The sequence below is a fragment of the Pecten maximus genome, chromosome 16 (assembly GCF_902652985.1).
Source record: "Pecten maximus chromosome 16, xPecMax1.1, whole genome shotgun sequence".
Lineage (NCBI taxonomy): Eukaryota > Metazoa > Mollusca > Bivalvia > Pectinida > Pectinidae > Pecten > Pecten maximus.
In genome coordinates this window covers 17246515-17259580 of record NC_047030.1, presented here as the reverse complement: position 1 = coordinate 17259580, position 13066 = coordinate 17246515, and the positions used below count along the sequence as shown (strand labels likewise).

Below are 13066 nucleotides of genomic sequence, written 5' to 3'. Positions count from 1 at the left end.
ATGGGCAAACAAGTTGTCCTACTCACAAAATGCTGAGCCCCAACAGGATCTTCCTGCGATAGAAACAGGGTCCGTTAAAAGGACCCATTCCTCTGAAAAGATCTTATGAAAATTCCCAATTTGCCACTGAAAAATTCACAATTTTGAAGTCATATTCGTCAAAGAAAAACTGGAATTTGTATGAATTTCACTATTTTTTGTTTTTCCCATTGTCACATTTTGTCGCGTAGAAATTCCCAATTCAATGGACCCTGGACCCAGTTGAAAAATTGTAGGAAAATCCCTGCCTAAGTAGGAGTAGCAACTACCATTTTTAAAGACTCTTGTATGTCTAGGTCAGGGGACAGAACCCAAAGCCTTCCTCACAGGGACGAACGCTCAACTAAAGGCCAAAAGTGAGGCATTGTCAAGGGAGACATTAGGAAGAAGAAAGTTGTTTAAAAGGAATAGAAACTATCCCAAATTTAATCGCCTCCTGCAATCATGCAATGGGGGCAGCAGGTACAATTCTTACGCCCTACCTTAAGGACAAATAAAACGTTGAAAAGTAATAGATAGGAGTTTTGAAAACCTATCGACCATGTTTAACCAACCCAATATAATAAAGAGCGGTTAGCTGAAAAGCCAGCAATAATAAATAAATTCAGAAAACCAGTGTTCCGAGGTGAACCATAATAGAAAACAAATTACTCATGATGTGGTGATTGAAATAGTGAGCAGGAGAACTAGACTGTAGGTAGGACCCACAAACTGCAAGGAAGAAGTGATAACCTCTGATGAACAAATTAAATCTAAATAAATCCAACATGTGGAAAACTCTTGGACATTGTAGGAAAAATGAATGGGGAAAAAACAGAAAATACCAACATTTAACCTTATGTCTAACTCTAAATTGGCAAAGTACAAAAAAACGAAAGGCCCACTGGATTCAACTGGGTTTTTTCAGCCTTTCAGTTAATCAGAAGAAGCTGGGTGTTTAACTAATTTTATCCGTAATTTTGAAAAAAATGGTCATGGTCGTTTCTTTTCGTGACCTTTCAAGATTCTAATTCTAAGGGTTTATTTATCAGAGGTCGTATGAGTGTTGGATCAATGTCTTTTCTTTTTGGTTACTTTGTCAGGGATTGTCCCAGGAACCTACCAGCAAAATACCCCAATTCTAGACATTTTAGTTTTCGAGAAGAGCTCGATCGTTTGACGTGTGACGACGTAACCACGGGTGCTCGCATCGTCTGTCCATACACCCAATATAATTAACATGATTATTATATATTGGTTGTATTGGTAGCCAGTGCAAGCACCTGTGACGTACAACCTTGGTGTGGACTGCTAATTTAAGTGTTTCTACATTCATAGTTGAAAGGAGCAATATATCAATGTTTTCTGATCACGCATTGTGGAGTCTTTATACCCCTGTGGCTGAATTGTAAATATAACTGCCATTGGAGACGGCATGCTGGTCTCAACATTTAGATATCTCCAAACATATTAATTATCTGTTGATAAACTTCCAAGGGGTGTAAATAAACATGTTGTTAAACGTTATACAGACTACGACTGTCACGTGTAAAATGTATGTCCAGTTTTCAGGGAAACATCTCAAGTGATCGAATAAATTAATTTAAAAGAAAGAACAAAACCTTACATTGTTTTGTTTTCACCGTCATACTCGTAATTGAGGAACTAATGACGATTGTTATCCTTGGACTCATTGTTATCTTACCGATAATGATTACCTGATGATTTCTCTCTTATTATCAAGTTAAAACAAAATTTAGACCTTTTCTTTTTAATTGCACATTTTAGTTATATCAATTAATACAGACGATGTTTTTGGGAGTAGATATCGTAGATGCGTTTAATGACAATAAATGGATTGAAACTTCTTCCTTTTGTTTTGGGGGTAGTTTTGAAATTCATTTGTCATCTGGGTCTTGATGCATTCCAAACCACGTCGTGACCGAAAGACTCTTTCATTCCTCGAGTTGCTTCCCTTTGACCATAAAATAGTACTTGCATTAATTTTGTAACGAAAGACGAATAATAACGAAAAGCACGTACTGCCGCTTTGTTGATCTGCCAGGACAGTTCACCAGGAAATGATAATAACATTTTTTAAAGATAATTTTCGTCCTATTTTGCCATAGACTCAAAGATAATGAGTCCTACAAGTTCAACACGACGTCAGTTTTTAGTACAAAGATTGGAACATTTCCACTTTGAACGGTGAAATTTAATATATATCTGTGTTATCGATGATTATAGCGTACAGTTCTTAATAAAACCATGAAACACCGGGTCACTGGTACTTTATAAAGCAATTTCTCTGGTCGAATCGTTGAGTACAAATTTATGACCCAGAGAAGTTTGTTTTATGTGTTTTTGGTTACGTATCCAACTCGTTGACGAACCGTAGACCTGACACCATCTCCCCCAGCGGGAAACGCTGTGAAATATGACTCGGGACCGTTTTCATTACTAGTCTTTCTAACAGTACATGCAGATTGTTTTTTGTAATTGCTAAAAAAAATACGTTTGGCATCCAACAGACCTGTTATATTTTGTCACTTTGGCCACATACCCCGGGGTGACGGTAGTATTGTATTTATTAGCCTATAAACCCCAGGGACAGTGTAGAGATATAAACGCTACCTCCTGACTCCTCTGTACCTCACACGATCACAATGTTTCGGTTTTGTGTGCAGATACATTAAGGCATATGCACTATTGTGGTCTTATATTCAATAGAGGTTTTTTTCTACAATTAATTAAGGAAAGTTAAGGAACAGCTGTGTTCTTTGGTAGTAAAGGCCCTAGAGACATACATCGTGGGTAATATATATACAAACGATGTTATCACAGACTTATAGCTCTGAGTCGTGATGTTATGACAAGGAGAAGCAAACACATTTCATTCTTTACCATTTTTATATTTACATTTTTTGCAAAACCTGATGCTTTACACTTTTCTGTGATTTCCACGTTTTCTTCTTTCCTGCTACATTTAAACCGAAAATCTAATTTACGAACCAAAGATTAATCAACGAGTCGCCCGTCCAATTAAGATTGAAGGTTCATTTTCAAACATCATGTCCTGTGTAAATTACGTATTTAGAACACATATTCGCACATTCAATATCATTTTTTCACACCCATTAGCCAAAATTCAAGACTTTCAAGGCCGAAAATAATTTCAAAGATTTTTAAAGCCACATAGCAATGCGCTTGTAAAGAGAGGAAATCGTTTGTGATTTCCGCGACAGATGTCAACAACCGACGGAGAAATAAACAAACCAAGATTTCGAGAGATTCATGTTGACAGACGTTTGATGGTCGCCAATATGATGTTATTTGGAATTATTCTATTCCCTTGTGTGATATAAAGTCATACTTGTATTGACTTAACCTGGACCTACATGGTATGGCGGGTGTCGTCGATGAAGAAAACAATCTAACTCTTCCGGAACACCTGGTCATATTAACTTTACACCATTTAAAGGGTCTCTCTCCATGGACGTTTTTTCTATGTGTTGGTCTCGATTTATAATTATGTCGGTATTATCTGTCGTTTTAGTCTGTCATATAGAGAACCGTATAAGTCTTAACAGATGTACAATGTAACTTGTTTTTAACACATTGTTGGCCATTTGGTGTGAAAAGTGGATGTTTGTTGGTTTGGACACTAGGTGTGTAAAGTGGATGTTTGTCGGTTTGGACATTTGGTGTGTAAAGTGGATGTTTGTTGGTTTGGACATTTGGTGTGTAAAGTAGATGTTTGTCGGTTTGGACACGTGGTGTGTTAAGTGGATGTTTGTTGGTTTGGACACTAGGTGTGTAAAGTGGATGTTTGTCGGTTTGGACATTTGGTGTGTAAAGTGGATGTTTGTTGGTTTGGACATTTGGTGTGTAAAGTAGATGTTTGTCGGTTTGGACACGTGGTGTGTTAAGTGGATGTTTGGTGGTTTGGACACGTGGTGTGTTAAGTGGATGTTTGGTGGTTTGGACACGTGGTGTGTTAAGTGGATGTTTGTTGGTTTGGACACGTGGTGTGTAAAGTAGATGTTTGTCGGTTTGGACACGTGGTGTGTTAAGTGGATGTTTGGTGGTTTGGACACGTGGTGTGTTAAGTGGATGTTTGGACACTTGGTGTGTAAAGTGGATGTTTGTTGGTTTGGACACTTGGTGTGTTAAGTGGATGTTTGTTGGTTTGGACACTTGGTGTGTTAAGTGGATGTTTGTCGGTTTGGACATTTGGTGTGTTAATTGGATGTTTGGACACTTGGTGTGTTAATTGGATGTTTGGACACTTGGTGTGTTAAGTGGATGTTTGTTGGTTTGGACACTTGGTGTGTTAAGTGGATGTTTGTTGGTTTGGACACTTGGTGTGTTAAGTGGATGTTTGTCGGTTTGGACATTTGGTGTGTTAATTGGATGTTTGGACACTTGGTGTGTTAATTGGATGTTTGGACACTTGGTGTGTTAAGTGGATGTTTGTTGGTTTGGACACTTGGTGTGTTAAGTGGATGTTTGTTGGTTTGGACACGTGGTGTGTTAAGTGGATGTTTGGTGGTTTGGACACTTTGTGTGTAAAGTGGATGTTTATTGGTTTGGACATTTGGTTTGTAAAGTGGATGTTTGTTGCTGTGGACACTTAGTGTGTAAAGCGGATGTTTGTTGGTTTGGACACGTGGTGTGTTAAGTGGATGTTTGGTGGTTTGGACACTTGTGTGTAAAGTGGATGTTTATTGGTTTGGACATTTGGTGTGTAAAGTGGATGTTTGTTGCTGTGGACACTTAGTGTGTAAAGTGGATGTTTGTTGGTTTGGACACTTAGTGTGTTAATTGGATGTTTGGACACTTGGTGTGTTAATTGGATGTTTGGACACTTGGTGTATAAAGTGGATGTTTGTTGGTTTGGACACTTGGTGTGTAAAGTGGATGATTGTTGGTTTGGACACTTGGTGTGTTAATTGGATGTTTGGACACTTGGTGTAAAGTGGATGATTGTTGGTTTGGACACGTGGTGTGTTAAGTGGATGTTTGGTGGTTTGGACACTTGTGTGTAAAGTGGATGTTTATTGGTTTGGACATTTGGTGTGTAAAGTGGATGTTTGTCGGTTTGGACACTTAGTGTGTTAATTGGATGTTTGGACACTTGGTGTGTTAATTGGATGTTTGGACACTTGGTGTGTTAATTGGATGTTTGGACACTTGGTGTGTTAAGTGGATGTTTGTTGGTTTGGACACTTGGTGTGTTAAGTGGATGTTTGTTGGTTTGGACACTTGGTGTAAAGTGGATGATTGTTGGTTTGGACAGTTGGTGTAAAGTGGATGATTGTTTTTTGGACACTTGGTATGTTAAGTGGATGTTTGTTGGTTTGGACACATGGTGTGTTAAGTGGATGTTTGTTGGTTTGGACACGTAGTGTGTAAAGTTGATGTTTGTTGGTTTGGACACTGTCCAAACATTCCGATATCTAGACAATAATTGTGACTGATGGTCATCTCTCTGATGTGATCTGTAAGTTTTTACATTGATGTAAATAAAGAATTTAATGGGTCATCAAAAATATACTTTGCAAGATACCATTATTTTTTTTTATTCTCAAATCCAGATTTTGTTAACATCCATACAAGGTTGACTGACTAACACACAATTCTCAACTTTCCATCTCACTTTGTATGATGTACAAATGCTGTTTATGTTTTCATATCATCTCTCTGGTGTTAATTGTCACATACAATAATCTTATTTAGATTTCAATTGTTTTACTCTTGAAAATATGTACACAAATGTTTTTGTTTTTTTCCCCTGAAATTTGTTAACCAATATGATTGCCCTGTAAACAGCCTGGTTAATTTTTTGACGGATCCTCTCGAGTCGCAGTACAACATACAGGATATATATTGCTATCCACAGTAATAAGGTAAAGTGTCTTACCCAAAGACAGGTCTCATTGTAGGAGCTGGTGCCTCCTCACTATACAACATACAGGAATGAAAGTCACATGCTATCCAGAACAATCTGGTGAAGTGTCTGAATTGTCAAGAAGTTTCCATGTAGTAGCTGGTGACTACTTCATTGTACTATATTATAGGGATGCCTCTTGTATGCTATCAAAAGTAATGAGGTAAAGTGTCTAGTCTAAGAACAGGTCTCTTTGTCGTAGCTGGTGGCTACTCATCATACAACATACTGAATGCCTGTCACATGCTCTTAAGATTAGTTTGTTAAAGTGTCTAGCCCAAAGACAGGTCTCCATGTGGTAGCTGGTGTCTGAACAACAGTGAATGCCTGTCACATGCTCTTAAGATTAGTTTGTTAAAGTGTCTAGCCCAAAGACAGGTCTCCTTGTGGTAGCTGGTGTCTGAACAACAGTGAATGCCTGTCACATGCTCTCCACAGCAATTTGGCAAAATGTCTTTCTGAAGGACACCACCACAGTAAAGTATAAGCACAAACACAGATTTGTAAATGGTTCAATTTATCTTTATTAAAGGTGATATAAATGTGGTCAACAAATTTATCAATGTTTACTGTCATCAATATGGAATTGTACTGGTTACACAACACAAACTGGCGTCTACAGACGCTGCCAAACTCACATCATCACACTCTCATAAACTCTTAACTACAGACGCTGCAGAACTCACATTTTCACAGACTCTCATTAACTCTTAACTGCAGACATCATATCCACTCAGATACCCTTACAAACTCACAGCCACTGTCTCACATGAACCTACACTCTTTTCAAGATCACATTCATCCTCATCAATATATCACCAATCATATATACATCACATTTTTCCAATAAAAAAATTCCTTCATTGAAAACGAATTAACTCGATCATCCGAGATGAATAATGACAGTTGGGTAAATTTGATTGACAGATGAGGAAATCAGTTAGAAAATGTTAGAAACAAGCACTAGAATAAAAGGAATTGCCCAAAGCTATTTCTTAAAACTGATCTTCATTTTGACTTCAAAAATTTATTTTAAAAACAGTTTAAGAACATGGGACTATAAAAGTGGAGATAAACCTTAAAACAAGAAAAATAAAGACGAGAAATAAACAAAGAAGGGGGATGAAGATAAATAAAACATCAGTAAGTGATGGAATCAAAAACCACAAAAAACTTTAACAAATACGACCTCAATCAGAGAATCTGACACACTAACAGATAACAGTAAAACAAGGTGGACAGAAAAGGTAAAAAAATCATTATTTTTGTAATATTCATTTTTAATGGAAGCTTGTACGAGTTTCATAATAATTCTATTCAGAGCACATTTAAGTTGAAACACAAAACAGTGTTTCTTTGAGGGTTAAATCTGGTCAAAACATGTACATCTAATGTACAGATTACAAACACCTGAAGTTATACACAAACAGCTACACATTCATACGTCTACACTTTCTATCGTACATGACGTCATTCACACGAAGCGTTTTGTCGACCACAAGTGACTGATCTCCACACCAATGTAACTTTGCGTATATATATATATACACAGACTGTTTTGTAAACACATATTTACATATCTTACAGAAACAAATCTACAGTCGTGTGACGGCGTTGACAGGTTATTAACAGATACTGATTGGAGGTGATACAGAGCGATTCTGTTGTAGCAAACTCCGCAAACAAAATACTTATTAATTTTATGTCATCAACAATTACCAGCAATCATTTCACAAACAGAATTTTTCATACAATGGTTATCAATGTCTAATAAACTTCCTACTTTGGTTACAATTATTATCTTTTCAGCAAATTTTTAACACGATTACATTGATTCGTAAGATTGCAGTTTAGAGTTGTTATCAAACATGCTACATGCTTATTGCTTGTGTTGGAAACTGTAACCATCGACCCTCGCGCGCACACACACATCAGCATCTCCTCTACGTTTTAATGAAGACAATGAATAACACGATTTCCAAAACTAAAAATAAGGCATGTGATGGATAAGCTTGTATATACTGTCTACATGCCATCACAATCTTACCTATTGACCTCGAGATATAGTAAACCTCATGATCATTGACCTTAAGACATCTATAACTCACAATGACATTGAGATATAACTGACTGCACAATCAATGACCTTGAGATATATTTGACCTCACGATCAACAACCTTGATATACAACTGACCTCACAGTCAATGACCTTGAGATATAAATGACGTCATGATCAACAACCTTGAGATATAATTGACCTCACAATCACTGACCTTGAGATACAACTGACCTCACAGCCAATGACCTTGAGATATAAATGACCTCACAATCAACGACCTTGAGATAAGGGATTGAGTGATGACCTAATTTTTACCAAGTCTGATTACAACAAAGTCTTTGCTTTTGTGCTGGATTTTTAAAAGTTTCTGTAATTTAGACTTTGCTTTTGTGTCGGATTTTTAAAAGTTTCTGTAATTTAGACCGAGTCTATTTACAAGATTGGTAAATAAATCTGAGCAACACATGTTATTACCAATTTGGAGACATTTCCATTAACAGATAATCTATGCCATCTGAACTTGGTAGTAAACAAAAGAGTCATCAAGTTTGGACCCAATCAGGTATTATTTTTTTTTTTTTATTTTTGTCATCTAGTGGCCAAAGTGTTCAATATCACGTATTATTGGTGGGATTTTCATTTTGAATCAATGCAATTTCAATTAAAACATCTTGTTGTAAAAATGTGCAAAGACAAACACTGTTAAGCAGTATTTAATATGGTAAGTGGTTTCAGTTGTTTTTTTCTCGTCTAGGAATTCTAAAACGGTGGGTGATGGTGGTTGTATTGACAAGGATTAATACCCATAATTCCACATTATACAATATATATATATTGTTTTACTGGATATTCCACATTATACAATATATATATATTGTTTTACTGGATGAGTAAAATGATCACTGATATTCAGGTTTAAACTAAAATTTTGTAAAAAAGAGCACCAAATTGTGCTGATTATAGCCATGTATAAAATCAATATCTAGCCTAAAAAAAGATCATGTCAGCTCAGTAATAGGGAGGCATTTCTTTAAGCTATTCTACAACTTCATTCAAATAAAGTACCTCTAGTGCTAAATTTAAAACACAACAAAAACATCTAAAGCAACATCAACAACTAAATTGAACACAACAAAAATTGCTATTATTTCCCGTCATTAGTAACTGGTGTCGCTAGTGATCACATTGTGACAGTGAATTGGCGAGCAGTCTTGGCCAGTTCAAAAGAAAATCAGCGTAAAATGAAGTAAGCCTACCAACAGAGCAATCACTTTGTGAGACACTATTGAAAAAATTCTGCAAGAAAAAGAAGAATCATCACAAAGCCTTCCTGCTATAAAATGTCTATATTAAAATGAGGTAACGTGACCGTGTTTGTATACAAAACATTTGGAATATCACAATAAATATGTCAAAATTATATACACAGTAGATTTCAGCTGCTATGGGTAGATTTTTAACAGACAATTTATTTCATCAGTCGATCTGATATTGAAACAGAACTCAAAATATCTATAAACAGTACCAAAGTTGTCTCTTTCAAGACAGGAAGTATTTCGCAATAAATCTTCAGTCTACAGCATTAAAGCTGATGAGGAAATCGGTGATCTGTTAAAAATCTGCCCAGAGCAAACCCAATATGGAATACACAAGCCACTCACCTACAGGAACACATAAATACTGTTCACAAATCATCAATCTGTTTTGTGATGTCACATATCATGTGACAGGCATGTCATATTTTTCACGTCATGTGACAGTCATGTGATATCTGCCAGTTACACTGGCTCCATGTCTACCATGGCAAAACTGTCATGTTATTTCAATAAAATCTCCCAAACAGTGGTCATTCTGAACATACACACAACAAACTCGCTCTTAATCAAGGAAACGTTGCATATTTGGACAAACGCATACTTTACAAAATAATATGTCTCCATTATATTTTCTTTCAAAATTTACTTAAAAATAAGTGGATTAAATTACTGTTCACTCCACACCACAGTGACAGCTGTATGACTGAAGTATTACAACATAACGAGATAACACACAGCATCGGTCACAGCAGATCAAATCAATGGAAATCCAATTGGCTGAAATTATTTGTAACCATGGTAATCTCTATTCAGTCAACCAATCACAGCGAAGCCTGATGAATATACAAAATGAAGCAGACACTTACGAAACAAACATCCTCTAGAGACACATCAACACACACAATTTGGGAATATGACCTTGACATTTCTGACCTTTCACCTTTGTATTGTCGTCTGTATAAGTTGACACAACCAAGGTAACACAACTGTGTCTGTACACACAACATTATTATTGTTATTGGTTTGTACCGGTAGATTTAGTCTGTAAATTATTACTTCTCCACCTCCGTGTACACACAAGGCTTCCATTGGTCGACACAGTGGCTAGTCCTACAGCCCACGCCAAGTTTTGATGATTTTAAAAAGCGGACTTATCACTGACATTTGTTTCCATGCCAACAGGAGTAGGTTTCAAATTAACGGACACAAATGTGGCGATGTCATTAACACACAACATGATATTTCGCACACACACACAAAAGCTGTCGTGATCATGAACAATCGATGCTATACAAGGAATCCGTCGGACATTTGTGGAAATTGAAGTCCATACATTTGCACACGTAATGTTTGTACCGAGTTCATGATCTTTTTCTGGTGACCTATTAGCGTGATCTGTAGCGTGACCTCTAGGTCCTTAGGCGTTATCGTCGCGACTTGATCCATCGTACGATAACCTGCCTGCAGAAAATTGTCAATATATTTCTCCATTTTGATTGAGATCAGCCAACTCTCGACATTGGTATACTGTGGCACCTCCTGTACGGAGAATCCCGCATCCATCAGGTGTTCAGGCCTGAAACACAAAAGACAGTGTCACATAGGATTGGTGTCATGTGGAATAGTATGTGACAGGTGACTCTACTCATTTTATCTTCCACAAAAAGCTTTCCACTGAAATATTGGTCATATGTGACCTTTGACCCTTATAAGTATGACAACCTAAATTCAACCAGTTGTAGAATTTTATATCATATGATGTAGAAAAGGTATACTAGATTGTTTAAAACTTGTCTCAGAAAGCTTAACAATGAAACATAGGTGTACCATACCTTGGTTTTGCAATTTTGCGTAGCAGCTCTGGTGCTCTGATGAACTTGTCAAGAGATTTGACGATCTGTACAAACTTTGGACGGTTGCCTCGGTCCTTCTGCCAGCAGTCAAGCATGAGTTGGTGAATGGCTTCAGGACAATCCTAGAGGGACAAAGATAGGTATATCCTCATTGTAACCATGGTAACAAAACTGAGAGTTACAATAGGCCTAATGTAACCATGGTAACAAAACTGAGAGTTACAATAGGCCTAATGTAAACAATCAACATAGAAACTTGGTTAACATATAAATGATGCATTAAGTGTATAAAAGCTCTTACTTACAGTACTTTCTACCACTGAATATTTTTCATGTACATCTCATTTAATCTACGGTTACCTTTGACCCCAGTGATGAGCAAATAATCCTAATTATGATATGTTTCTGACGTACCATAGGGGGAGGTAGGCGGTATCCTTTCTCTACTGCGCGTATCACATCCTGGTTGGACCAGTTCCAATATGGCCGCTCCCCATATGATATTATCTCCCACATGACCACCCCATAGCTCCAGATGTCGGAGGCTGTGGTAAATTTACGGAATGCTATAGCCTCTGGTGCCGTCCATCTCACTGGTATCTTGCCTCCCTGTAACACGTTAATGTACATCTCAGATAAATTGCAAATATATTTGTCAACTTAGTAATACTTCCAATTAAATAAATGTCACAAACATTAATCACATTAGTTAATATGACCAATATAATTTTTTAATGACATAAGTTAATCTGACCAATATATAAGACATTAGTAAATCTGACAAATCTATTTTTTTTAATGACATTAGTTAATCTAACCAATATTTTTTTTTAAACAATGACTGTAGTTCATGACAATGATATAAACATTTCTTTCCGTAGAGTTACCTACCTTTGTTGTGTAAGCACCGTCGGTTGTGTCAATGTCCACCTCACGAGATAGACCAAAATCAGCCACTTTACATACCAAGTTTTCATTTACTAAAATATTCCTAGCAGCTAAGTCCTGAAATGAAGTCAACATTTTTAATTGTTATATGTACTTTATATCCGGTTAATTAAAATGAAGCTAAATTACATTATTTCTTCTTCATATTAAAATTTCAGAAATAAACAAAAACATAAAATGTTGATATTACAACAGTAAAACAGGGAATGTTTCATTTCTTTGTATCAAAACCTGGAGGAAACAGAGTTATAGATGACTACCATTGATTAACGAGGTTATGACTTACTCTGTGTACATATCCCATCTCGGAGAGGTATCTCATTCCGGCCGCTATACCACGCATCATTCCTACTAACTGTATTATTGTGAATTTCCCGTCATTATTCTGTGAACACAAAGTAACATTACATGAAACCTAACATATACCCAGGCAGATAAAATTATACAATTTGACTGCAGAAAAATTAGGGAAGACCGATGGTATAGAAGACTTTTTAACAAAGAAAACAAATTATATATATATAAAAAAAACTTTTTTACTTAGTCAACAAATTATAAGGTAGATAAATTAGCAAGAACGCATGGAAAACATTTGTTGGGCAAATATAATATGTACATACTGATGTATTGATCTGGCTATAAGCCTGGTAATATACACATATCCATGGCTATTACAGTTCAGTTCGGATGGTAACAAATGTTATTTTTCTTCAATAAGCAATCCACAATTTTGAGACAAAGTTGGCATGTTGAACCCCTGGGCTTATAACAGCTTTCATTTCTGAAAACTCTTATTTCGAACGAAAGACCATAACAAAGAACTAGCTATCAGTGGAAATTATTGCTGTTTGAATGTCTAGATTAATCGAGATCCCTTGGAAGATAGAACTGTCATGAAACACTGACAAAATACAGGTCTAC

General features: G+C 36.4%; 1 protein-coding gene across 5 annotated transcripts in view; it reads right to left on the bottom strand.

Annotated features, from left to right (window-relative positions):
* Nucleotides 1-6468: 6468 nt before the first annotated feature.
* Nucleotides 6469-13066, bottom strand: part of LOC117314657 (ephrin type-B receptor 1-B-like) — a 131008-nt gene continuing 124410 nt past the window's right edge. For all 5 annotated transcript variants that reach the window (XM_033868732.1, XM_033868736.1, XM_033868735.1 and 2 more), the window contains 5 exons: nt 12432-12530; nt 12089-12202; nt 11612-11806; nt 11177-11319; nt 6469-10920 (listed from right to left, as the gene is read on the bottom strand). In XM_033868732.1, the coding sequence (XP_033724623.1) occupies nt 10632-10920; nt 11177-11319; nt 11612-11806; nt 12089-12202; nt 12432-12530 (840 nt within the window). In that variant the 3' untranslated portion in view covers nt 6469-10631. The remainder of the gene's footprint in view (nt 10921-11176; nt 11320-11611; nt 11807-12088; nt 12203-12431; nt 12531-13066) is intronic.